The sequence below is a fragment of the Cibotium barometz genome, chromosome 47 (assembly GCF_041138505.1).
Source record: "Cibotium barometz isolate CiBa-2024 chromosome 47, ASM4113850v1, whole genome shotgun sequence".
NCBI classification, from domain to species: domain Eukaryota; kingdom Viridiplantae; phylum Streptophyta; class Polypodiopsida; order Cyatheales; family Cibotiaceae; genus Cibotium; species Cibotium barometz.
The window spans coordinates 5,279,774-5,307,597 of record NC_141092.1 but is presented as its reverse complement, the minus strand read 5'-3'; the positions used below and the strand labels follow the sequence as shown (position 1 = coordinate 5,307,597).

The 27,824-nt window shown below is 48.8% G+C and overlaps 2 protein-coding genes and 1 long non-coding RNA gene across 9 annotated transcripts in view; 1 reads left to right on the top strand and 2 right to left on the bottom strand.

Annotated features, from left to right (window-relative positions):
• LOC147611294 (CDPK-related kinase 5-like) overlaps positions 1–27,824 on the top strand; it is a 52,232-nt gene that overhangs the window by 3,402 nt on the left and 21,006 nt on the right. For both annotated transcript variants that reach the window (XM_086784379.1, XM_086784378.1), the window contains exons 3-9: positions 24,068–24,109; positions 24,217–24,322; positions 24,895–24,973; positions 25,101–25,397; positions 25,575–25,681; positions 25,794–25,901; positions 26,029–26,091. In XM_086784379.1, the coding sequence (XP_086640505.1) occupies positions 24,068–24,109; positions 24,217–24,322; positions 24,895–24,973; positions 25,101–25,397; positions 25,575–25,681; positions 25,794–25,901; positions 26,029–26,091 (802 nt within the window). The remainder of the gene's footprint in view (positions 1–24,067; positions 24,110–24,216; positions 24,323–24,894; positions 24,974–25,100; positions 25,398–25,574; positions 25,682–25,793; positions 25,902–26,028; positions 26,092–27,824) is intronic.
• The window catches only part of LOC147611295 (uncharacterized), a 52,159-nt gene that overhangs the window by 3,340 nt on the left and 20,995 nt on the right, over positions 1–27,824 (bottom strand). For 2 of the 6 annotated variants that reach the window (XR_015263734.1, XR_015263732.1), the window contains one exon: positions 25,460–25,759. The exons of 3 other annotated variants lie outside the window; for them this stretch is intronic. This is a non-coding gene — a long non-coding RNA (uncharacterized LOC147611295). Of the gene's footprint in view, positions 1–24,981; positions 25,266–25,459; positions 25,760–27,824 lie in introns of those variants that run through there. One more of the 6 variants, XR_015263735.1, reaches the window with a different exon arrangement.
• LOC147611296 (uncharacterized) lies at positions 3,972–5,327 on the bottom strand. Its single transcript, XM_086784841.1, has one exon. The coding sequence runs from the start codon at positions 5,067–5,069 to the stop codon at positions 3,972–3,974; it is 1,098 nt and encodes a 365-aa protein (XP_086640967.1). The 5' UTR covers positions 5,070–5,327.

Below are 27,824 nucleotides of genomic sequence, written 5' to 3'. Positions count from 1 at the left end.
AAACCAAACACTCAGGTCATCTAACATCATTCCAGAGGGACACTCACAGCATGGACTGGCACTGCTTCATGTGCAGGACAATGCACACCTGACCTCAGATGCGTAGAGTGGAACCCTGGCTGACTCGTCTCGGATTAGGCTCACATGGGACCAATTTCCACTCAAGTCCTACACCTTGTTCAGATATGTCCAAGTGGCATCCAAGTGCGGGATGCACGTGACATTGGTCTTCCCTCTTGTTGTAAAACAACACCGATGGCATGGTTGCTAGCGTCGGTCATAACCTTGAATGGCTCATCCCATGATGCCAACTTGAGAACTGGTGCCTCCAAGGCCACCACTTTCTTCAATGCATGGAAGGCCTCGAGAGCTTGTCCGTAAACGGACACTTTTTGATGATGTTTCTTCACACCCTTGAGCAGATCTGTAAGAGGTGCTACAAGGTCGGAAAATTTGTCCATATGGGTGTTGTAGAACTAGCATAGAGCCACAAATGATCTGATCTCTTGAGCAACCTTGGGTACATCCCAATCCAATATAGCATGTACCTTGTCAGGATGAAGGCAAATACCGGAAGATCCGAAAAGCCATCTTTGGAACATAGACTGTCAATATCCAAACCTGATGGTAGCCACTCTTGAGGTCTATTTACGAAAAATACTTAGCATCATTTATACGCTCTAGAATGTACTCACTTATGGGCATTGGGAACTTATTTTTCATGGTGAGCTTATTAAGTGTTGTGCAGTCTTGTCTTTTTTTACATGCATAAGATCGGTGCAGCGAAGAACAAGGATGATGGGCGGATAAATCCAACCCAGAGTAACTGATATAACTACTGTTCGAGTTCGCCCTGCAATGCCTTAGATAGATGATAGGGGAACTTATTGGGAGGCTCTCTCGAGGACCAACTCAATGTGATGATCCTCAGGATGAATCTATGGGAGCTTGGGTGGGAGGTTGTCCCTCAACTTGATGTCTTTAAACTTTGGAAAGAAACCTGCCAACTTTTTTTAAAAGGGTGTTGCTTGTTGCAGAGCACACTATTGGGCATGGACATAAATCAATGCACACTCGACTTCTTTTTTAATAGCTTGTTGAGCCTAGACATGTGACATTAGCGGGATTCCAGGAATGCTTCTATCCCCGCAGATTATGACCAGCTCACATAAGCCATCAACAATGGTGAAGGTGTCTTGCCCACCAATCATCGATGGGCGCATGCTCTTGGAGTCACTGGATGCTGAGAATCATGTCATACCCTAAAAGTGGTGAAACAATGAAATCTCGCTTAAATGTGGCCTTTTGAACATTAAACTCAAATTGTCGAGCTTTATGAGTGATGTGTGTGCAAAGACCAGGTGTGAAACCGTCCATGACTATATTGTGTGACACTAAGGTACAACCCATCTTCGTAGCCAACTGTGGAGAGATGGCATCCTCAGAGCTTACCACGTGGAATAGGACAATGAACTGTTGTCCCTTTGTTGTGCCATAGGCACGTAGTAGAGCTTTTGTCTGCCTTTCAGCCTTGCCCTCCTGCTTATCGTCAAATACCACTAGATGTACTAGATTCAAAGAGGGTAATAGCTGACCGTCATTCGTATTTGAGGGTGTAGTGGGGTGGCTTCAACGGCGGCCACTGTAGAGGACGATGCTTTGGTTGTTGAAATATAGGAAATCCAAGTATTAGAAGTGTGGTAGATTTGTTTTTTTATATCCTAAGGTAGAGAGGAGTGTCTAGTATTGTGACACATGGCTCACATGTATGAGCCTAATCTTTGTATATAGGTGTGCTATCTATTGTTGTATGGTGTGAGAGAGCTCACAACTTGGGTGAGAGATATCTAGTAATGCTATCAAGTTTGTTGGGTGCCACACATTGTGTCTACTTTCTCTCCCTCCTCACTCCATTGTGTTGTGTCCATTCATTGAGTATTGTGTGTGTGTGCAAGAGCTTGTAAGCTCTAGTTTGTCCTCTTCACCGAATTTTCAACTTGATATCAGCATCACTTTCTAGTTGTTGTGAGGTTATGGGTTTCTCTTTGCATTGAGAGGAAGAATCTAGCAGTGGTTAGATTGGTTCTATGCTACAAGGAGTGTAGCAGTTTTCAGCAATAAGAGTGGTGGCTCTACAATAACCAAGCATTTGGAGAAGTTCTTCAGCGGTGTCAACACTAACTTAACAAAATCTGGTTTGAAAAATCTGTAACTGGAGTTCACTGGTTCATTTTATATTATTTGTTGCAGCAAGTAATGAGTTTAGTTGAAGTCCTGCAACTGGTTATTCAAATGTTAATGCTTTAAAGGTAGAAATTTGTGCATTTGTTTGATGGAAGTTCTTGCTCGTGTAATGCCCAGTGGAAGTGGGCAGCATGTTTGGACGTGCTCATAAGCACTAATTCTCAATGAAAAAGTGTCCATAAACACTAAGGAGGAACAAACGTGCTCAAGGAGTGAGCAGTAATCAATGTCCAAAGAAGAGAGTGGGCAGTATGCAACTCTTAAAAGAAGAGTGCACACAGAGATGCCAGGAAGTGGCAGGAAGAGGAGAGCCTGTGACCAACAGTGAACCTGCCAATCCAAGGAAGTGCAGCACTGAACACGAAACTCACAAAGTTCATAGCAGCAGTAAAACCGAGAAGCAGAAGTCGTCATTGGACTTGGCATCAGCAACACACTCAACACTAGTGTGCATCAAAAATCGACAAAGGAGCACCTTATAATCTACAAAAGGAACCATAACTGGGAGCTTGTGCAAGGAAGAGAATTGGAAAACATGACAGAAGAAGCTCTGTGAGCAACCAGTAAGCAGGGCACAGACTTAGCAAATGGCAACATGAGACAGTTACAGAGACAGCTGCAGCAAGAGGTCCATAGAGAAAGATAGCAGATGTGTGCAGAAAACAATGCGCAACCGGTATTTTCACACAAGTGCAACAGCAGCAGCATACGCAGCGGTTTTGCCAGTAGCAAGGAGTGGCAACAACAGCTCGTAAGTAGCAAGCCTGGATCTCAGTCACATATCGGATGAACCCAAACTATTCCAAAAGGGTGAAGGAAGAAATAGATAAGCTGCTACAAGTCAGTTATCCCCAATCGTGATTGTGCCCAAGAAAAACCAAAAGTTGAGGGTCTTTATAGATTACCGAAAGCTTAATGGCGCAACCATCTCAGATCCTTTTCCCTTGCCATTCACGGATTCCGTGCTTGATGTTGTAGCAGGTCATCATTGTTTATGCACATCTCTCCCATCCTGACCACTACATGTAACGAGATGCGCCAAGTGGCCGACCGGCCTCATCCTTAATGAACTCATTCCACATAATAGGTTGTCGGTCAGCCTCATTCAAAGACTTAGGAAGCCTTTGTCGCAAAAATGGTCTCATGCTTCTCCATGCTCTGACAATGGCTGCAATAAGAGGGGAAGATGGTACCCTAATATGAGCCTCTGTGAACCAGAGTCACATGGGGACGGGAGACGGGGACGGGGGACGGGGACGGGGAAGTGCCGTCCCAGGGACGGGGTCGGGAATGGCAAAAAAAAACCTCTTTTTTAAAAGCAGTTTAGGAGTTGTATGCATGACATACATATAGAGACACACTTTGAACAAAATTTTACACCGAATAGACAAAAAAACAAGAGTCATTTTGAGCAAAATGCGCTAATAAAACATCGATGGCACACTGATTATGTGATTGATAGTCTGATAGATACAAAGAGATAAGTACATGCCTCATGGGCAGTGAGGGTTACAAAAAAGAGTGGGTACAAAATAGGGATACTAGATAGATCACAATAGATCATGGCCATTGGTAGTGGGCACAAAAAAGGTGAGATGGCTCAAGGCTCAAGAGTCAAGCCTCAAGCTCCTGAAGTGCTAGCCTGGCGGGAGGCTTGGAAGTCGAAGTCGTCGATGCCATTTGAAGCCTCCTCCTCCCCCTCAGGCTGTAGCTCCTCCTCTACCTCCTCAAGATGCTCCTGAGCTGCAGGATCCTGCTATGCCATCTCCCATTCGGTGAAGGGATCCGCCTTCCCTGTTGCTGTCGCACATAGCATGCCCAAAAACCAAATCACTTGCCCTTTGCACTTCAAGGCGGTTCCTCTTCTTAGAGGCAATGTGACTGTAAACGCTCCAAAGTTGCTCCAAGCAACTAGAGCTCACAGCCTGGCTAAGGATGCGAATAGCCAAGCGCTGCAACTCCGGCCCATCTGATCCGTAATCCTCCCACCAAAGAGGAGACCCAATCTTGAGGCGGTCAAGCTGTGCATCTAAACATCCAAAAGATCCCTGCCGCGTCCTGTACTGAGATAGCTGGTCTCTGATCTTCCGCCTGATGGTAGGGTCGGGCTCTAAGCGCTCCAAAATGATCCGCCATCCCCTGCTTACTTCCTTGTCGGCCTCTTGCTTTCTGCCCTGGAACTCTGGATCAACCACAAAGGCAGCCGCATGAAGAGGGGAGTAGTAGGAGTTCCACCTGGACTCACATAATGAGTGGATCTCCTCAAACTCGGCCCTGTCGGGCACAAGCTGCTGGAGTGACTCGATCATGCGATCCATGGCCTCATAGACCTTGCCGATACATGGTTCACGGCCGTCAATGACTCGTAGAAGGTGAACAATAGGCTTGACCAAGGCATCGAGTGTCTTCACCTTCTCCCACCAAGCGGCATCGTCGGCGCGATCTCGGCACGTTCTCCCTGTTGCCGATTTTGACTGCGGCATGGCAGAAAATTCATCACTAAGGAAAAGCCCTCTTAGGGCTCCGCCACATGTAGACAAGCGGCCTAGCATGAGGAAGTTGTATGCAAACCTTGTCTCAGAATACTTGAGGAGGGAAAGAGTGCTCCTTTTAGAGAACTCATGTCGCAGCCTTTGGTGGTTGAGGACAAAGGATACAAGCTGGTTAGCCTCCTCAATGGTGGGTGCAATCCATGGCAAGGCACCTATGTCTTTGAGGAGGTTGTTGAGACAATGGGCCATGCAAAAAGAAACTGTGATGGATGGATACATTGACTCAATAATGCTCCCGGCTGCCCTATTTGACGCCTCTCCATCCGCCACCATGCCGACCACAAGTTCCGGCCCAATGACCTCGATCGTGGACGCCCATTCCGCGGCAAGCACATCCACGGCCTTCCCAGTGCCACTCGCATCATGTGACTCGATGAAGTACACTTTGCCCCTTGAGTAGGCCACCACTCCATGGATGGAGCGCTTGCGCGTGTCACTCCATCCGTCTACAATGAGAGAGACTCCGTTAGTCTCCCATGTTGCCTGTGTATCCGCCGCCGCCTGCTCAATGGCCAACTTCTCCCTATCAAGCAAAGTGGTGCGAATCTTTTCCGATGAAGGTGGCACATAAGAGGGGCCATATTCCCCGATCTTTGTGGCCATCTCACGAAAGTAAGGAGACCTATTTCAAGTAAGGAAAACCATGTAGCATGTTAGCTTTTTTTGGCAATATGACAAATGCTTTGAAGCATGAGACATTTAAAAAAAAAGAGTGAAGAGAATTGAGTCTCGACTCTCACCGTGCCGCTTGAAAAGCAAAGGGGTCGTGGTAGAAGAACCTAGCCACCGACCTATCCACCTCATCCTTCAATTTTGGGTTCCAATTCTCGTTAAGAGTGGATTGACGGCGGATGGGAATGGAGGACTTGAATGGTTGAGGGCTTGAAGCAAGATTTGCGTTCCTCTCCACCTCCATTCGCGTCGGTTGCTCTCGTGCTCTCACCACATCATGAGGATCAACGGCAACATGTCGCCCTCTCTTTGCCGCCTCGGCCGTCTCATAAACCTTGAGCTTCTCAAGAAGCTCCGCTCGCTTCTCAGGAGTAACGCGTGCGCAAAATTGCACTTGATGACCGGCCTCGTGCAAAAAGTGAGCTCGCACTTTGTTGGCGCCGCCACTTCTCTTGTAGGAACAAAGCTTGCAATTCCATGCCCTTGAACCACCGCCCACTCCACGACTAGCGTAGTGGACCTCATCCCACCATGACCATGTGTGCACCGCCGGCCTCCTTCCTGAAGAGCCCGCAACGGAAGATGTGGCGGCGGCGCCTTCACCTTGAGATGCCATGAATGATGATAGTGTGAGAGAGAGGGAAGAAGGGTGCAATAGAGAGTTACAAGTATTGCTTGACTCTTGAGGCTTGCAAGTCTCAAGAGGGATGGATCATGGAACTTGGAGAGAGAGAGATGGCTTGGAGAGAGAGAGAGAGAGAGAGAGAGAGAGAGAGAGAGAGAGATGGCTTGGAAGTTGGCACAACTTGGAACTTTGAAGTTTGGATTTGGAAGCTTGAGGCTTGAGAAATGAGTGTGGGTGCAATAGAGAGAGTGCCTTTTTTTATAGCTGGAAATCTGCCCGTTTCTGCCCGTTTCTGCCCGTTTCTGGCCATTTTCTGCCCGTTTCTGGCCGTTGGAGACGTCCCCTCACCGCGTCCCCTGCCCGTCCCGCGTTTCGGGAACGCGTCCCCGGGACGCCCTCATGCGTCCCCGTGTTGCACAGCGTCCCCTGCGCGTCCCACCCGTCCCCGGCCATCCCCGTCCTCGCGTCCCGCGTCCCTACGGCCCGTCCCCGCGTCCCCGTGTGACTGCTGTGAACAAAAACAGTGTGTTGGGTAGCCAGTCTCTCCCAACACGGGGTGTACATCCAGAAATCTGAGACAAGAAAAAATCCTTCCAAGGCTCAGTGCCTGGTAGGAGACCTCTGACCACAAGTTTGCAAAGCAACGCCCTCATTGAACATCCGGATCCATAATATTCAGTCCCCCCTCTCGTCTGGGTTGAATAACTGTGAGCCAAGCTACCCTGGCACGAGTGTCTATGGTGCCATCCAAAACCGACCAAAGAAAATTGTGGATCAATCTCTGTAGCTGACCAATGCACGCACGAGAGAAGCACCAACAAGAGGCAATAAACTAGGCCAAGGCAAGCAGTACCTGATTAGCCACCAAAGCTCTAGAGGCTAAATCTAATCTCTTGGAACTCCAATGAGGAAATTTCTTCCAAATGCTCATAAGTACCGGAGCAAACTACTCTGCAAGAGTAATATCAACCCCAACCTGGCATCCGAAATATCTAGAAGTGCATCCTCTACTGATCCAAGTAAAACCAAGCTCTACACCCCAAGCAACTCTCGGTGATTCACTAATCCAAAAACAAACAGATTTGTGCCGGTTAATAAGTTCCCCTGCTGCCAAACAAAACTCTTCCAGTGTTTTTTTCGCTCGCTGAAGCCTTCGCCCTCACCCTGCTCGAGCTGCCGCCTGCTCGCACCCCCCCTCATCGCCCTCATGACCTAGCCTCTCCCCGACTGCTCGCACCCCCCCCCTTCTCTCGCCCCCTGCCCGCCTGTTTCTTTTGCACCCCCCGCTCCCCCCCCCCTTCATCCGCGTCCCACCTCCCCTGCCTGCCCCCGCCCTCTCCCCCTTGCGCGCTTTCCCCGCCCCCCCTTTCGCTCCCCGCTGCCCCCCCCTCCTCCGCCTCTGCCCTTTCGCTCCCCGCTCCCCCCCCCCCTTTTCATTCCCCCGCCCTCCCCCTTTCTTTTTTGCTTTTCCTTTTTTTTCTCTTTTTTTTTCGCCCCCCTCTCCCCTCTGTTTTCTCCGCCCATCCCTCTCCTCCCCTCCCCGCTCCGTTTTCTCGTGCAGCTTGGCTCTTGCAAGACCCCCTCGTTTATCGCTTCGCCCTCAACTCAACTTCAGACTCTGATGGAGGCTCCTCCCGCCCCACCTCAGAGGGACTCTTCCGCAGCCCCCTCGCCCGCCCCTAAGGATACCCCCATCAGGCTTTCTCTTTCGCCAGAAGAGGAAGCGAGCCTCGCCCCGCAGAGGTGGAACGCCTCTAGGCACATTCCACCATCTGCCGTATAGTTGGCACCCGCCCCAGCAGAGGGGAGATCCGGGATCTACTCCAGGCCCGCCTTCTTGTTGCAGATGTGGGCAAGATCCTGGACGTTCAGTTAGTGGGCCGCGGACACTACTAGATTGAGTTCGAGACAGCCCAGAGCGTGGCCCAGGTCCTAGCCATGAGTCCCCTTGACATCAGGGGCGCTCGGGCCTTCTTCAGACCTTGGCAGCATGGTTTCGACCCAGTAGCGGCCAAGCAGGGAGAGCGCCTATTCCATGTTACAGTCTGCTTCCCTGGACTTCGCCGCGAGTACCTTCCGCTTCTTTCTAGGATCGGATCATTGGTGGGCTCGGTGCTTGAGACTGGCCCCACAACAGCTTCAGTGGTGGCTAGAGCAACTGGCCTGCCTTCGGTCAGAGTTTTTTTTTTTTTCCCCGAGAAAAGATCCTTTCATTAGTTATATAAAAACGCCCGTAGGGCTACAAAAGATCTCTCCTGCTCATAAGAGAAACAGAGCAGTGAATACAGCATGGCAGCCCGGGAGACTCTCCCTAGGTGCTGCAAAATACAAGCATCAGTACAAAGGACTGAGAGGCTAAATCATACAATAGGGGGGGGGAAGAGCCAAACAGGTGGCCTGTAGTGCCAACGGGGGGATCCCGTGTGTAAGGTGTAGAAGGGGCCACAACGGTGGTGTGAAAGGCCTGGCGCCGCAAGATCGCCTCATCCGAGTCTCCCCGGATGCGGTCGTACTGTCCTCACAGGGTGTGGATCAACTCCTGCCAAATCCCCCGTACAGTCTCTGCTGGTGGCTCCAATCTCCCCTCAAAGGCCGTAAAGCACCGGGCCCTCCAGGTGAACTAGATGGTGAGGCTGCTGAGGAGCTCCCATCGTAAATCCCGCTCCTGTGTCCAGCTGGCGGACGAGAAATCCGGTGCCGGAACCAGGCGAGGCTAGCCCCTAATAAATCTGATGGCCTGACTGCCCTGCTCCATCTCATAGCCCATAGCAGGCCCTGACGAAGTCGACCAAGCAGCGGCACCCCACGTAAACATACCCTCTGGAGAGAGGGGAGCCAGAATACGCAGCATCCGCAGCCAAATCTGCTGCGGTGAGGGCAATCCCAAAGGCAGTGTCTCTGTGTCTCCATAGGGTGGCCGCATCGGACGCAGGCCGCCAGAAGACCCCTGTAGACAAGCCAAGTGCCAACTGCTGAGCCCCTGTGGGCGACCAGCCCCACTGAAAAGTCGAGATCCTGCGGGCCTGTCGACTAGCCCAGAGCCGAGCCCAGAAATCCTCCAGGAACTCCTGTGAGAGTCCCTGTAGCCGCCAATGCCCCGCTGCCGCTGGAGAGACTGTCCTCCTCGCCATCAAAATATGCCGGCCCAGCCGAACAGTATACTGGAAAAAGGTAATCTCTGTGGCCTCAAGGGATGCATAAGGATCGTGCCTTCGGTCTCAGAGTTATGGTTTCTAACATCTCCTCCCTTCCAAAGGTCATTCAGTTACCTAGGATAGGGGGGGATGGATTGATCAGAGAGTGGAGTTTTCGGGGCTCCCGAACCAGTGTTTTATATGCAGGCAGGTCGGCCACCTGGCCAAGGCCTGCCCTCGCAGGAGACCCCGACCTTCACCGCAGCAGCAGACCCCCGATGGCCCGCCCACAGATGCGGCTCGGCAGGCAGCCTCCGGGACACCTACTCAGCCCACAGAGACCTCGGATTGGCAGCCTGGACAGGGGCGCCGTAGAGGGAGACAGCCACAGCAGCATGCCCAGAGACTGACGCAGCAGCAGTCACAGCCTCAGCGTCACTGGGTTCCAGTGAGGAACAGCTTCGCTCCCCTCCAGGAGGAGACCCCAGCGCAGGCTGAGGATCAGGAGATGCCAGCACCCCCCCCTCCCCCGTCCCCCCCTCCTGCCTCGCTTCCACCTTCGCCTCCTCCCGTCCCCGCTCCCGCTTTTTCAGCGGCTCCTTCTCCCCCCCCCTCCTCCCCCTCCGCTCGCCTCAGCTCCTCGGGAGACACTGGCAGTTCCCTGGCGCTCACCTACAGTCCGGCGGGCACTGAGCACCGACCTTGCTCGAGCACCGCAGAGGAGACCTACCATGCCAATTCGTGCTTCACGGATATCGTCTATCCGCAGTCGGCTGAGTAGTCTCGACACTAGACAGCGCTCGGAGGCTTTCGACTACTCCTTCACACACCTCTTTGGAGCGGAGGGCCCCCATGAGCCAATACACCATCAGAGTTCATGTGGTGATACCTCCGGCCCGAGGGGAGAAGGCACTTGATTCAGCGGTGGTCTTCTCCTTCCCTCTTTGCGGCACTAGCGACCGGGAGTGGTGGATTCTTGATCTCGCTCTTAGTGTGTTGAAGACTCAGGCAGTTGAGTTTTCTCACCATGTGAGCGATTTGGAGATGACAGATGTGATAGGCCGACTCTGGGAGTTGGCACATTTCTTTGATACTTGGTGTGTTGGGGGAGACTTCAACATGCTTGAGGACCAAGCCGATAGGGTGGGAGGCAGTCATGTTACAGTGCACGGCACAGAGCTTGCAGCTTGGGAGCGATTTTGTATGTCACTACGGATCACTGATGCATGGCAACATGAGGCTTTCTCTCGCTCTCGGGACAGTCTTAGTTTTTCTCGATCGGATCGCCGGCAGGGAGGGACTAATCTATCACGGATTGATCGCTTCTATGTGGGCGACAGGTTCGGGGAGCGGGGTGGCTCCGTTGGCATTCTCGCTGGCACCTCTTTTTCAGACCATGCGCCAGTTATTTTGACACTGGAGGAGAGGACACGGGAGACCAGCTTGCAGTTGAGGATCCCAGAGAGGATACTTACAAATCCCAGTCTTTTTGAGGACATTGAGAGGATATGGCATGATAGCCAGAGCTCTGACCTGGATGCAGCAGGCCAGTGTGCCCAGGGACTCATCGAGCTCAGCTCTTTCCTGCACGCTAGAGCCTTAACACGGCTGAGAGAGACTCGAGAGCGGGAGCGTCGCTTGAGACGTAGCCTTGCTTCGCTTCAGCGTCTTCAGGAGAGCAGCTGCCTACATGTGAGTGGGTGGCATCCCAGCTGAGCCAGGCACGCCAGGAGGTTAGAGAGGCAGAGGAGCAGAGACATGAGTTCTACTATCATCGCCAGGCCTCTCAGTGGACGCAGCTTGGTGATAGAGTGACTGGGGAGTTCATCGGACCCCGCCATGCTCGAGCAGTACGCCAACTCAAGAGGCAGGACGGATCGTTAGCCACTGAGCCCGAGGAGATTAGAGCCATTGCCACTGAGTTCTATAGAGACCTGCTTTCAGCGGAGCCAGCCCACGGAGACACATGATGCTTGCAGACAGACTGTGTGGGCCCATGTGCAGAGGAGGGTCACAGATCATATGCGCACAGTTTTGGGTGAGCCCCTTTCAGAGGATGAGCTTGTTGAGGCTTTGAGAGTCCTTCCGCGTCATAGTTGCCCTGGGGAGGATGGATTGACGCCTGCCTTCTTTATGTGCTATTGGGACCTTTTGGGGCCAGGCCTCCGCAGGGGCTTTCAGTATGTTTTGGACACTGGGGTGATACCGCAAAGCTTTTCAGAGGGCTTGATCTTTCTTATCCCCAAGGGGGAAGGAGTGTCAGATGATATTCGGCATTGGAGGCCTATTACGATCCTCAATACTGTCTACAAGGTCCTAGCAAAGGCCTTGAGTTTGAGGATCCAGCCCTTCCTTGGGGAGTTGATTCATGCTACCCAGACAGGATTCGTCAAGGAGCGCAGTATCCTTGACAACATTTTCACCTTTTGAGAGGCGACAGCCCGAGCTAGATTTCTCGGTGAGGACTTGGTCGTGATGCATCTCGATTTTGACAAGGCATACGATAGAGTCGATTGGGGCTTCCTAGAGGGCACTATGCTTCGCCTGGGTTTTGAGCCAGACTGGATTCGAGGAGTGGCGGCTCTATACTCCACAGCTCGTAGCCAGGTGTTGATGGCAGGAGGACGGGGGCCGAGTTTTGAGTTGACTAGATCAGTCCGTCAGGGATGCCCTCTCGCCTCGTTCCTTTTTCTCTTCTTTGTAGAGGCTATGAGCATGTGTCTGACAGCAGAGGAGGTTGGTTTGAGAGGACTTCAGCTTCCAGTCCGGGGGGGAAACCTGCTCGATTCTGAGTTTGCTGATGACACAAGATTGTTTCTACATGGCCAGGAGGCCAATCTGCAGAGGGCAGAGCAGTCGCTCTACAGGTTTTTGGTGTGGCTTCGGGAGCATTGATCAATTGGCGCAAGACAGTGGCTTTTTGGATCAGTAGCGCTCCCGCTCTGTCATGGAGCCCAGACCCGGTTTTAGATGGATTCCTCCTGGCACAGCAGTGCAGTATCTGGGATGCCAGATTGGACTTGATTTGTCACCCGAGCAACAGATCACCCCGCTTCTTCTGAGCATTCGGAAGAAGCTTTTATATTGGAGTACAGCTCGGCTATCCTTGGCTGGTGGTGACAAATCAGGTGCTTTTAGCGACTATGTAGTACATCACGTCTTGCTGGATCTTCTCGAGCTCTTGCATCAGTCAGGTACAGAGGCTGATCAGGAACTTTCTTTGGTCTGGGCGGGATGGTCAGCCGGCCCGGGCTAAGGTTGCTTGGGCAGTTATCACTCTTCCGCTGGCCCAAGAGGGCTTGGGCATTATAGATCCAGCTGATCAGAGCAGAGCCTTGTTGGGGAAGCTTATTGTTCGGGGGCTACTTCCAGGCACTAAGCCTTGGAAGGAGCTTCTTTTTCAGCGGCTGCAGGCTAGATCTCCCCCAACAGGGGGCACATGGGCACCAGAGATACGCTGGATCTTCATAGAGATGAGGAGGACAGGCCTCAGTAGAGGATGGGAGGACAGATTTGCCTTGAGCATCCTGCGAGCTTGGGAGCTGCTGAGACCAGGGCTTTCTCAGAGACCTCCCACTTGTGATGAGGAGCGGGCCAGACAACCGCTCATCTGGAGCCCCGCGATACCCACAAAGCATGGTCATATGCTGGGTTCTCGGCCTCGTCTAGCCTGGGGACCATTGGCGGCAGGCCCAGCACGCAGTTTTGGAGATTGGCAGGCCTTTTGCAGCCTCCCGGAGGAGATCCAGGTGGAGAGGCTGAGTCACTTCAAAGGGGGGCTGATTATGAGGGATGACATTCAGGAGGCACTCACTGAGTGGTTCTTGCCTTTCGAGCCAGCGGTCCCACGGTGGATGGGAGCCTTTACACAGTTGGAGATCCTGATTGCTGTCAGAGCTTGCACTGAGGATGGTAGATGCCTCTTCTATGAGATACAAGATGAGGGCAGACTTCAGAGAGTGGAGGCGGAGTCGCCTTTGGTTGCAGAGTGCATCTTTCAGAGGATTCGGGTAGTGGCCGCCGCTTCTCGGAAGTGGCATATTGATCCACACCCTGCAGATGTGGACTCTGATTGGCGCATATGGGCATATGCTGCGCGCCCCTTGGCCCGGCTCCAGTGGGACCCTGGCGAGTACGAGTGGCATGATCCTTATGCGTCCCCCGAGGCCACAGAGATTACCTTTTTCCAGTACACTGTTCGGTTGGGGAGGCATATTTTGACGGCGAGGAGGAGGGTTTCTCCGGCTGCATCGGAGCATTGGAGGCTAGAGGGACTCTCACAGGAGTTCCTGGAGGATTTTTGGACCAGGCTCTGGGCTAGCCGACAGGCACGCAGGATCTCGATTTTCCAGTGGGGCTGGTTGCCCACAAGGGCTCTGCAGTTGGCACCTGGCTTGTCTACAATGGCCTTCCGTCGCCTGCGTCAGATGCGGCCACCCATTGGAGACACAGCCACATTGCCTATGGGACTGTCCACGGGCGCAACAGATTTGGCTGAGGATTCTGCGCATTTTGGCCCCGCTCTCTCCAAAGGGCATGTATACGTGGCGAGCCGTTGCTTGGTCGACTTCGTCAGGGCCTGCTCTGGGATACGAGTCGGAGCAGGACAGCCACGCCATCAGATTCATTTGGGACCAGCCTCGCCTTTTTCCTTCACCGGATTTCTCGTCCGGCCGACTGGACACAGGAGAGGGATCTACAATGGGAGCTTCTCAGTAGCCTCACCATATGGTTCACCTGGAGAGCCCGTTGTTTCAGGGCCTTTGAGGGGAGACTAGAGCCACCAGCAGAGACTGTTCGGAGTATCTGGCAGGAGTTGATACACACCCTGCGAGGACAGTATGACCGCAGCCGGGGCGACTCGGATCGAGCGATCTTGCGGCGCCAGGCCTTTCACACCACTTGGCACAGCGGCCCCTTCTATACTCTACACGCGGGTACCCCCGATGGCACTACAGGCCACCTGTTTGGATTTTCACCCCTCCTATTGTATGATATAGCCTCTCAGTTATTTGTACTTGTATTTGCACTTTTTTGCACCTAGGGAGAGTCTCCCTAGCTGCCTTGATTGCATCTCTGCTCTGCCTTCTTATGAGCAAGGGAGGGGTTTTGTAGCCCAGTGGGCGTTTTTTTTATAACTAATGAAAGGATCTTTTCTCGGGAAAAAAAAAAAACTCTTCCAGTGCTACTCGGAAGGAACATAAGCATATGTGTGAGTCCTCCAAGAACATGGCTGTGTCATCATCTAACTCAGAGTCAGCTAGCTCCTCTTGACTACAAAGAAGCAACCTCAATCCAGAAATACCAGCAGTGGAACGGAGGAAGATGCTAGGTCTACCAGATTTCAGTGTAGAAGTTCATTAAATGCAGTTAAGTGCAGTTGTACATGCACACACATATAGATACAAATTCACATGTATTTGTTTAAGCACAACATGTTTGATCATGATATGGTAGATGTTTTTGATGATACTTATGATGCACAAAAGCAACAAGGTGATGTTGTAGACATCGAGGATGAAGATGCATTTGCTTATGATGATGGTTGTTATGACAACCCGGTTTGGCTTGATGATGATGCAACCAATAATGGTGATACACATGGATATGTGGCATGGGATGATGCACACACATTGACCAAGGAACAGGTTTTGGTGGAGATTTGCCTTCGACCTCTGAAGCGTTGAAGGAAAGTGGCATGCAGATTGATTGGGTGATCACCGAGGAGGGTGAGATAAAAATCACTCAAGGGTTTGACCTTCTCTATGATGAGAATGATGTATGTGATGGTAGCAACAATGGAGCTACATCATTTGTTGATGGCCTATATGATGACCATATCATTGGCACTAATGTGATGCAACATGATGTATGTGATGATGGTTTGCATGGTCAGATGCAAATAGCACGGTTAGAGCATGAGCTTGTGTTAAAGCTCATTGATTGGATTGAGTATAGGCAAGAATAATAGGAGACCCCATGCAGCACCTCGTTGGGCACACAGATGAAGACCGCACACACTACTCTTAAGGCCATAGAGATTCAAAGGGTGTAGTATCATTACCACGCGCAAGCATCCTTTTGGACCCAAGCTGGGGCTGACGTAACCAGAGATTCTTTTGCCTGAATGGCCCGCATCACTGCAGAGATGGTGTTCGCTGCCTCTGTGGCCCAGATGGGGTGGTGCATCCAAGCCCCCCGGGTCCACGGCATTGCCACTGACATCTATCACTACCTCCTTTCCATCGGCCTGCCCTCACCACTTCAAGATCAAGTGCGCCAGAGGTTTGGAAGCACATGAGAGGGCCGTCGTGCCATTGGACCTAGAGAGATTTTTGGACTCACCATTCTCGAAGATGACATCAAGAGGGCTCTCTTCATGCTCTCCCTCATTCAAAGTTCCAGGGCCAAGATAGACTTCTTGTCTCCCTTTTTCAATGACACTGGGATCTCATGAAGGCTGGATTATGGGCTGCCTTCAATGAAGTCATGCGGTCAGGGGTATGTGCGTGTCATGGATGAGGTCCAGGAGGCTGATGACTGATTGCCATGGCTAGGATTTTGCAAGCAGTGCCAAAGAGGGTGAGGCTTTATTCGGGATCAGAGAATTCTGGTGGATAATATCTTCACTCTTTGAGAGGCAACGTCAATGCAGATACGGTGAACAGGATCTTTACCTGCTTCTCTCTGACTATGAGAAGGCCTTGATCGAGTTGACTAGGCCTTCTTGGAGGGCACCATGCTATGGATGGCCTTTTCAACAGCCTCATTTGGGAGATTTTGGGCCTCTACTCATTGACCCACAGCTAGGTTCTCAGGGGGGCATTTTCGTATTTAAGGCAAAGCAAAGCATCATTTAAACAATATAAACAAAATAAAGCAAAGCCACATTTAACACTATTGCAAGTATTAAAATGCTTATTAGGTCTTTTTCATACACTTAGCCAGAAATTTAAAACATATGTAAAGGTTATGCAGGCGGCCTGGCCTGATTCATGGTGCTGTGTGCATGCAAGCTTGGAGCAGAGAAAGGAGATGAATATTAAAGCGCCTACTGCCCTTAATTAAATGGCCAAATAACATACTATTCACAGCCCTAGTGTAATGGGTGGACCATATAGAAAGGTTATGCATATCATGGTCTAGCGTACTGGAAATTGAGGGTTTACAGTAGTAAATTAAGGATGTGGCGCATGTATGGTGTCGAGGGAGGTAGAGAAGGCAAGCACCATCAGGAATCTGCTTATGAGGAAAAGGGGACCATACCTGCTGGGGCGAGAAGAGCAGGAGGATCGATGGCAAGCACACAATTGCTGGGCATTGGGTTAGTCACGAAGAAGAACTAATGCATATCGCTCTTTACAGCACACATGTAAACATGGATACTATTGCTTTTTTGCGAACAGGACAAGACCGCTGAGCTTGCTAGCTTACTATGCATTTTTGAGGACATGCGGACAACCATTGAACTCGCTTTTTTATTCCGCCTCTATGCTGCATGCCATAACCAGTCCTTCCAATGGATCCCCAACAACACCACGGCTTGTTATCTTGGATGCCAAGTGGGCATTGACATCACTCCAGAGCATCAGAACCCCCCGGACCGCCTCCTAAGCATTCGGATGAAGCTTCTTTGTTGGAGCTCAGCAAGATTGTCCTTGTGACACTGGCCCGGGATGCCAAGTGGGCATTGACATCACTCCAGAGCATCAGATTCCCCGGGCTCCTGAGCATTCCGATGAAGCTTCTTTGTTGCAGCTCTGGTCTTGGGCTTGACTGGGGTGCCGGTGGTACGGTACCTAACTCCCTCCTAGTGTGACATCATCTCAATGTGATCAGCACAGCCTTGACAATAGTCGGGCAACTGTGTGAGCAGTCGAGTAGGCTTGGGAGGACAACCACGCATGTTGGGCAACCCCTCGCATGGGCAGGTCACATGCACTTGGTGTTACGGTCGTCTGGAATCTCTACCAAGGATGGGTAGTCCAGTTGGTGCTTTGGGTAGCCAATGTGGTCTAAGGGTAGTCGATGGTCCTCATGTAGTTAAGATGGTAGAACAGTTGGGTTCATGTGTAGTTAAGGTGGTAGAACGGTAGTTGGGAGACTACACAAATCCACCTTTTTAAAAGAAAGAAAGGCCTAAGGGATGCTAAGGGCATTTAATTTAAGGATTAAGGTGAAATCCCAAAGGGGTTGAATAATTATTTGGCCACATGGCAAGCATTGAGCAAGGAAATTGTATAAATTAAGGAAAAACCAATTGGGCGATTCAGGAAAGTGTCGTGCATGAGGGAGAGAGAGGCCCTATTATGGCTAGGAGGTGGAAGAACAAAGCAATCTCTCCGATGAAATTAAGGTTCTCTTGTTTATGCTTAATCTATGTTAACCTACTAATTGTTGTAATTAGGGTTTAGAGGATGCATACAAGAACAGTGGTGAACCCCACAATCAGATGCGCAAGGCAATTTTGTTCATTCCGCTACGGTTGGCTTGTTTATAGTCTTTTTTATTTCCAAAAATATTTTCAAAGATTAAATATTAAATCATTTATACCTTAGCTTATAAAGCTTTTTTATTTCCAAAAATATTTTCAAAGATTAAATATTAAATCATTTATACCTTAGCTTATAAAGCTTTTACGGCTTTAGTATTTCAATTCAAAAAATCGACTTCTATTACTCGTTCTGCAATCGTCGCTTGCATGTTACTTCAACCGGCAGCTATGGGAAGGGTACTTCCAACAAAATCCGGAAGTACCTTGTTCTTTTTGGCTTGTTAATTTCAGCATCTTATTTGCAAAAATGGCTTCTTCAAGAGAGGGAGTGGGAGTTGAAAACTGACAGAGAGAATGGATAAGCAGCTTTGGGTTTTCCAAGCTGACCATAAAATGGTACAACCATGACCTCTCTAAACAAATTGATGGATTCCATTAATAAATTACGAAAACCCAAATGAAAGATTCTCCTACCCTTAGGGCCTCCCCTTTTAGACCGCAACTTGTAGAACAAGTTGTAAGGGACTCCTCCAAAGGACCCCTAATACACAAGCATAAACAAGATTAAAGAAACCAAATAAAAGGAGCTCACCACCCAACCGTAGGTTCGCATCCACAAACCTCTTCCGCTAACGCTCCACTCCCACAAGTCCATGCCAGTCAACCCTCGCATCCCATACATTGGAGAAAACGAAAAAAAAGGAGTACATGCAAGCTCACCACCCAACCGTTAGGTTCACGTCCGCAAACTCACTCAAGCCAGGGGCTATGGTTTCACTCCCATAAGGCCATGCTAGTCAGCCCTAGCGTCCCATACCACGAGTGCCTGCGTCAATAACCTTGGATTTATTAAATCTGAACCCTAGCCACCTCAATCCACCTGCTTTCTCTAATTCCAAGGCTCCCCTAACCCTGCTAACCCCAAGGGTTAGTGCTAGGTACATAACATTCCTCCCCACTTACGACATTTCCACGCTTGGAAATAAATGAAGGAGAATCCAGCTACCTCCATCAACTATCTCCGAAATCAGGTTTATATCTGTCTATCAAATCCACATAGCCACATATCAAGGAACCAGCTCAACTGAAGTTGTTGTTCCTCTAGCATACGACCATGGGAACAAGATAGAAAAATATAACCATCCTTCAATCCTCCAACTCCTCGTGGAATTGGAAACCTCAAACGGTCAAGATAACTACCTACTAGCTGCAACATCATACCCATTCTTTCCAAGATCTAGTAAATCCTCATATCTAGAGGATATCATACCTCCCTCTCCAAGTCTTCTAACTGCCAGGCACCATAATTGCGTCCCCTTAAAGCTATCAAAGCCTGAGGGAATCTAGGTTTTAACCCAACTCCTACCAAACATATTCTAGCTATTGCTAGAACCATATGCTGAGTAGTACCATAGGCAGACTCGATAATAGGGATGCATCGCTTCCAACAAAATGATTGCTTGTCGTCCACCCTATAGGTAAACCATTGGAATAATAGTGAAACAATTCACATGTGTTCACACATCCAACAACTCTCGTCCTAATGGAGCTCCCACAGGGAAATATACCATGCAATCTATCCCAATTCTTAGATATTTCAACTACTTGTCAGGCAATCTCGTCCTCCCCCAGCTAGCTCATCCTCAGAGGCTGAGACCTTGGCATCCAAACAATCATGCGATCAACCAACTGTCCACCTAGAAGACCACAACCTAACTCAGCAAAGAAAACATATGTGAAAACAAACATTGATGCTTTCTAAACCAGTATTCTTCAAACATCTATCTTCACTGTTATAAACCGCAATTAACATCAGACGGAAGGCTATCAACACAGTGAAAAACTTCATAACAAACACACATTATATTACGGAGTCCTGCTAAGTTACAAAAATTGAGTGTGGGACCGCAAAATCACCCTTCAAACATACTGGAGCATCTTCCATTACAAAAGTCAAAACATGACCCTTTCAATTTACATGGACATTATTTTGAATATATATTAGTAACTGAGACACACGCCTATGCTAGTTCTGGCCAAGTCCCACCGCCAAGTCCACATGATACACGTGACTTCTTGCAAATTCAAAACGCAGATATGGTGATCAAGAGATACCTGGCTTAGGCACCCTTGATAAAAAAACAACACGACACGCCTTGCTCTAATACCAACTATAAGGGACGACTCCTCCCAAGGATCACCTAATACATAGGAATAAACAAGAATAGAGAAACAAATAACAGGGGTGCAGGCAAGCTCACCACCCAACCGTAGGTTCCCGTTCACAAACCTCCGCCGAGCTAGGGTCTAAGGTTCCACTCCCACGAGTCCATGCAAGTCACCCCCGGCATCCCATACCACCAATGCCTACCCACAAGGGCCCTCGGAAAGACTAGCCAATGCCCATGATCTGCCATCCCCACAATGAGTCGATAATAACCCAAGCCTCACTTATATAAGTGTTTATTTGCTGCTATAAATAACAGTTCAGTCATAAATAGCCAATAACCTTGGATTTATTAAGTCTTAACCCTAGCCACCTGAATCTGCCTACTTTTCCTAATCCCAAGGCTCCCCTGACCCTATTGGATAAGTACCCAACCCCAAAGGTGTTGAGATTTCATGGTGCTTCAAAGAGAGAGATTCAGCGTCTACTAAAAACCCAATGGGCCTATGAGACCAAAGTGATACAATAATGTCCATGGCATATCTCATCATGGAATGGAAAATAAAATAGAAACAAAACATAACTATCTCCCTAGGGTGATACAAAACTGTCCATGGAAACTCGTTAAGGAATACCAGGAAGATGAAACATGAGAGGAGCATCAGCCCCCAATAGTGGTATACCACTCTCCAAAATATCAAGCATGGAACTAATAAGTATGGCCGAGAGGTCTCCCTCAACTACAAAAGGTAGCATGATGGCGGTGGAGCATGTCTTGGATCTAGAGCTGATGAGGGGATCATGGCCGACGTCCAGGGGGCTAGGGGTATCGGGCACGCTGGAATGCGGAGGCCCAGTCTGAGGTAACTCCTCTTGGGCGAGGTGGGTCCAGAGCAGCCCAAGGTGGGTCGACAACATCCACTGTATGGGTGTCCTCCACCTCTTGGGTCTGGAAGAAAATGGTGATTCCCACGGATCTCATAGTATACTGGGTAGTGGCATATATAATGTTCCTTTGTCTCAACCTCTGTGTGGCATAATTGGCAGATCCTCTCTTTGGTTCTCCATATGAGCTCCTCAGCTCTGAAGACGTGCTCAGCTCACCTCTCTCCACTCTGAGGCGGTGAGATGAAAACCATATCTAGCCAATCGCAATCGGCATGGCATGGGACATGTGAACACTCAAGACGCCCAGTTGCTGGATGAATCCATCCTTAGTGAGTGTGAGGAAGTGATCTCTGTAGAAGTGCATCTTCGTTGGGGCCTCCGAAGGTGTGATCCATGTGCAATGGGTGTAGAGGCTAAGAAGATCTAACCGGATAACCCAGTTGGTGTCCTCATGAGAGAGCTAGAGCAAAGGGGAGTCCAAACTGTACTAAAGGGGTGGTAGGCGATCCATGTGGAGCCCATATACTGAGAACCAAGTGGAACCATACTCGAGAGCGGCCCTCAAGCAATGCTAAAATTGGAAGCCTTCAGAGGGAATTAAATCCCTTCAAACCTTCTAAAGAATGCCTCTTTAAGAATAGGGTTCAAAAAGAAGGCCATTACTTTGAAAATTTTTCTAAATTTTAGACATAAATACACATATTTGGTTAATTTTGAAGGTCAAGCTAGTTTATGGCCTTCAAATTTCAGGCTTGCCCTCAAGTGCTAGCTATCTCGAGGACTCCAGGGCTAGCCTTGGGAACTTGTGGGGATCCATGTGATTGATAAGATGGAGGTATGTGACTGTTTGGAAGAGTGCATCCACTGTCATCGGGGCTGCAGCAGCAACAAACTCTGCCTGGATTGGCTGTTCACACCCTAAGGCGTGTTCACACCAATAGACACACTACTAGAGTGTAAAATACCCAACCACAGGGACCCTATTGGCAGCACAAGGTTCCTAATTGGTTGAGATCTCCACCTTGCTTGGTGTGAAATCTCCATTTTGCAAAAATTTTCATACTTGATAGAAGTCTCCTTTCTATAAAAAAAAAATTACCCAACCAACCCCCCTTCGGAGTGATGGAGGTAATGTCCGGATAGCCTTCAATTGTCCTTGTACTCCAACACTAGCAAAGAAACAAGGCATGGTCCCAACTTCAAGCTCAAAGGCTAGTAAGCAAAAGAAGAGGATCACTGCTGACCAGGAGATGAGGGCGCCTCCTCAAGATGATCCCAAGAGGAACACCTCCCAGCTTTTAATAAGGTCAACCAGCTCTACTTTTGGGTGGTGCTTTTCCTTTATGCTAAAAGTAGCTGGACTGGCCCAAAATATCAACTTTATGCTTTTCTAGGCCAAGTAATTCTAGGCGCCTCCTTCTGTCCACATATGCATGCCCAAAAAGTAATAAGTCCATCCAAACTTTAATGATGTGTGAACCTATTGACTTATAAACCTTATAAGTCACACCAACAAATAAAATCCCATGTTGCTCATGCTCTGTAGCCATCTTTCAAGCCAAAATATGCTAGTGAATGCTTCAGCTTTCTTTTGTCTAAAATCCCCATTCACACCTTGGTTTTGTTTAGTGTGTGGGCTTGCCCCAAGACACTAATAAACACTGGTGAAGGGACCAAATGGTGACACCCATCCATCCTCTTCCGAGGAGGACTTATTCTTGCCTAGCCATGGTCTCCCTTATCCCCCACTTATGGTGGACACCAGGATCGGGGGTGGGGAGACCAAGCTTTAGGCCTCCGACCTCTCTGGTGGTTCTCTTCTCTTGAGCGGCTCTTCTACGTTTCTTTCATGGTATCAGAGCCTGTTCGGCTCTTGAACTCCGTCTCGAATTCACTCCTGCTCGTCATCGATCGGGCGTTATTGCTCTACTTCGTTTGGGTGTCTATTTCTGGGGCAGTGTTGGCGTTGAAATTCGCCACCCTCTCTCCTCGCTGCCATGTCAGCAGCTATTATCGCACATACAAGGATTCCGCCTTCAGTGCCCTCCTATATGGGGCACTTCGCCCCATGGTCTCCCACATTCCCCACTTATGGTGGACACCGGGATCGGGGGTGGGGAGACCATCCTTGGCCAGGCTACTCTGTCCTCGCCGCATCACTGGCTGTTCTCCTCGGCGGCTCTTCCGCGTTTCTTTCATGATATCAGAGCATGTTCAGCTCTTGGGCTCCATCTTGGATTCATTCCTGCTCGACATCGATCGGGTGCTCTTGCTCAGCTTCGTTCAGGCGTCTATTTCCGGGGGGTGTTGGTGTTGAAATTTGCCACCCTCTCTCCTCGTTTCCACGTCAGCAACTATTATCCCACATACAGGGATCCGGCCTTCACAGCCCTCCTATATGGGGCACTTCGCCCCATGGTCTCCCTTATCCCCCACTTATGGTGGACACCAGGATCGGGGGTGGGGAGACCAAGCTTTAGGCCTCCGACCTCTCTGGTGGTTCTCTTCTCTTGAGCGGCTCTTCCACATTTCTTTCATGGTATCAGAGCCTGTTCGGCTCTTGAACTCCGTCTTGAATTCACTCCTGCTCGTCATCGATCGGGCGTTGTTGCTCTACTTCGTTTGGGTGTCTATTTCTGGGGCAGTGTTGGCGTTGAAATTCGCCACCCTCTCTCCTCGCTGCCATGTCAGCAGCTATTATCGCACATACAAGGATTCCGCCTTCAGGGCCCTCCTATATGGGGCACTTCGCCCCATGGTCTCCCACATTCCCCACTTATGGTAGGCACCAGGATCGGGGTGGGGAGACCATCTTTGGCCAGGCTAGGCCTCCGTCCTCTCTGCATTGTTGGTGGTTCTCCTGGGTGGCTCTTCTGCGTTTCTTTCACGCAATGGACCACAGGGTTTTGTGTGAACCAAAGGAGGGAGCTCAGTATTAACATCACCACTGGGCACATTTGGCCAGCTCAATGCAGCAAGGCCATTGATGGTTCTGTCACCCTGCCAGTGGAGAGTATCCGTTTTACTTGGACAGACACATCCACACCCTTTGAGGGGGATGGGAGCACCTCACAGTGACTGGGAAGGATCTTTCCTTGGAAAGAAAAAAAAAAACTAGGCAACTTGTATCATGACAGAAAATTTTCCCCCAAACAGATTTGAGATGCTCTTCATTAGATTTTTTTAATGCATTTTGGAGAAGAGAAAATTCCAAGTTTTGTTTTCCTATGAGATACTTAGAAAGTCCACGACATCCTTACGTTAGTGCAAATCTGGTATTATTTTGATCAGGCTGTGCACAGGAGGCGAGCTACTAGATCACATCCTTGAAAGGTAAAATATCAAATAGGAAACAAGTAATTTCAAGTGAAAAGTAACAACTAAGCCCAATCTATTTGTGGTTTGAATTTCTTTTTTAAAGAAAAGAGGTTTGATTACAGAGGCAAGTATGCAGAGAAGGATGCCAAAGCATTAGTAGCACAAATGTTAAGTGCAGCCTCTTATATTCATCTACAAGGAGTCATACACCGTGACTTGAAGCCAGAGGTATGCTCTCCATTTGTGCTTAGATGATGACTTTCAATCAGTGTTTCCAAGAGTGATGCTTGTCTAATAGCTCCATGAGAGTGCTCTGCTTGAAACGAATTTCCAAAAAGCTATTGTTTCCATATTGTCATTAGAAACCTAAAGTGTGCATAGCAAGTTACAAGTTTACTAAGGGTGTTGGTGTTCGAACACCAAAATAAAAATAATTAAAAGCACAAAATGATGCATAAAAGCATGATATGCATTGATGCATTCATATGCATATCACATGTGTACTGCAAATACCACACTAGGGACAAGGAGCCTTGGACAGCGTGGTACCACCACCACTCAGGAAAGCCTCCCCAAACCAACTAGTCAGTACCTTTAAGGAATTTTGAAAGATGCAGCCCTGTTTGAATAGATGTTTCCATTCACCACCATCAACCCTTCCCCACCCGCCCCCCCCCACCCTCCCAACACCAAACAGACCCTGCCTTCCCTGATGACATTGGTGCCCAGGTCGCTCTTTCAACTATGATATGATATGAATTTATATGTGACTACCGTTTTTGCGGGCACTTTTTGCACAGAACTTCCTTTTTAAAAAGAAGGATGAAGGTTTTCAGATAAAGGCGATAGATTTTGGATTGTCGGACTTTGTCGAACCAGGTGAGGAAATACAAGCTCCCATGTTTATAGAAGTTGTGGCTTTCAAAGGTACCAGATATGTTCATGAAGGGCTTTCAAAAAAGCTGAAGAAATCTGGCAAATGAATCTTCATGGTGGTGTGCTGCAGGTGGGAAATTGAATGAAATTGTGGGAAGCGCATATTATGTCGCACCCGAAGTTCTTGAGCAGTCATACAATACAGAGGCTGACATTTGGAGTATAGGTGTTATCGTTTATATCCTTCTTAGTGGAAACCGCCCCTTCTGGGCATGTACGGAATCCGGGATATTTGCTGCAGTCACACAATTAGAACCTAACTATGATGAAGCACCATGGTCATCCATATCTTCAGAAGCAAAAGATTTTGTTCAGAAACTACTCAAGAAAGACCCTCGAAAAAGACTGACAGCATCTCAAGCTTTGAGTAAGGCACTGATCAGATGCTAGGGAATTCACATATTGGTGTTGTCTGGAATGCAAACTTACCAGTTGAAGGTTTCGTTTTTCCTTAGCTGGCTACAGAACAGTGCCCGCCCACTGCTGTTGCCACATCTTGGTCACTCCTGTCAGGGACTAACTCATTGTTTCTCTTCCCCGGCAGGTCATCCTTGGCTTCGCGGAAGTCAAAATGTTCCCCTCGACATGCTAGTGCTGAAACTTGTGAAACTATACCTTGAATCTTCATCATTGAGGCGGTCAGCCCTAAAGGTGATCAAGCTGTCCGCATCAAGCCAAAGTATTCATTGTGGTTGATCCTTAATTTGCTAAAGTTTAAGTGCTATGTTGCTGCAACCAAAAACATCCAGGTGTTGTTTTTCAGGCTTTGGCTAAAACCTTGACAGAAGACGACTTTTATTACCTTGGGGCTCAATTTATGCTTTTGAAGCCAGAAAAAGATGGAGGAATTACCTTAGAAAACTTCAAAACGGCAAGCTCTTTGATGCCTACTTAATATGACTAAAGCTCATGACCACTTTTGTTTTATCTTGGACCAAATCATCCAATATTCACATGATCATTTCAGGAGAACTAAATGGAACTTTTTTCTGGAACAGGCACTTCTGAAATCTGCAACCGAGGCAATGAAGGAATCTCACGCTTGGAAAATCCTTAAATCAGTATGAAAATATCTTTCATGCTTCAGTAATCAAGTCTTAATGATCAGAAAAGACAGTGCACCCCAGCTCACTGGTTTGGGATTTTCTGTTTGTTTATCTTTGAAGCCAAGACTGGAAAAAGGACTTAAGAGTCCAGACCGGCCCAAGCTTGTTGGTTCCAAATTTTTTAGGACTGGAGCTTGTTGCACTTGACCTGGCTTCTTTCCCACTGGCAGTATTCCTTCCTCACTTGAAGGCCCGTCTCCCTGGGCTTGGCTTCTTTGCTGTGTTTATTCACCAATAGACTTTGCCTCCCTGTACAGCATCAGCACCTTGTTGCCCCTAAAATGGCAACGGTAGAGCTTGCCCTCCACTTCTGCAGGAAATAATATGATTTGATGCTGGTTCAGTAGATTTTCTGTCTCGTCATGCAATAAATGTGTTCACTCAACACATACTTCAGGAGGGGAATCAGCAATGCGAGAGCAGAACAGCACAAGCTTCCACTGCCTGCAAGTGTGATGGTTTATGTACACAGGCAAGGTGTGGTTGTAATGTGGTAGATTAAGAGCCCTGATCTTGTGATTAATTAACTATTAAAAAGACTAACGCCAGACAATCATGAGCAAACAAAGAATCACCTCCCACTATTGCAGCCCACATCCTACCTACTCCTGTAATATTGCGTGAAGTGTCAGGCAGTGGGGTAGTCCATGCAGATGTCGAAGCTCCCTCTATCCAATTGTGAGAGACCAGAGGCCTCTGTCTAGGGGGGTATTGTTTTCTTGGGGGTGTGCCATGCATCAGAATCAAGTATGTCTTTATCTTTTCCATTTACCACATGAGATCTTGTTGTGGCAACTTTTGCTTTCCCTTTATCCAAGCCTGCATGTTGTAACTACGTGACATTCTTACCCTTTTGAGTTTGCACTTAAAGGCAATGCAAGATGCATATACACCGGGAGATCCACCACTCCTACCCACACAGGGCATCTATGCTTGATAAAATTCTGACACCAAGGAACCATAGGTCTACACTTCTTTTCTTCTTCTTTTTTTGTGAAAGCACTGTTCTGTTTATTAATTAAATGTACAAAGGAATGTATCTCACTGCAAGACACACACTACTCAGAAACAGTGATAAAACACCTCTAACTAATTGTAAGGAAGCTCTCCAAGACCATGGCACTCTTGAAGAGACAGAAGAAGAAATCTCCTGAAGTAAGTGAAGCAAGAGATATTAGCAGTATGAAAGATAAGATGATTCCAAGCCGTGTAGATGGTCCACAGAGCCCAAAATCTCATCCAAGTAAGAAAGGGTCTATAATCTGGTAATGGTAGTGAAATTGTGGAAAACAGCCAGAAGTCTTGATCGAATTTTCGACCTGGAAATCTGATGCGTAAACGTGTCGAGAGATTGTCGTCATGGACATCATGGAGAAGAGATGCCCTGAACAAACTTCACGACACACAGTCGGCCTTTGTAGAAAAGCCAACCATCAAGTATCAAAAAGTGGCATGGTCCTATGGCATCCAATGCCTGTTCCCACTGTGTACCGAATTCCTCGGAATCCGCATACGTGTGCTTCATGTTATCTAGTCCTGTACCAACAAGATCGAGTCTAGTGGTCTGAATCGAAGTCACTTGTCCCTTCCTGCTCAAAGCATCAACCACCACTAGATTGGCCTTTCTTGGAAGGTACTCAATCATACAACCGAATTGCTGGAATATCTAGCTCCAGCAGTGTTGTCGA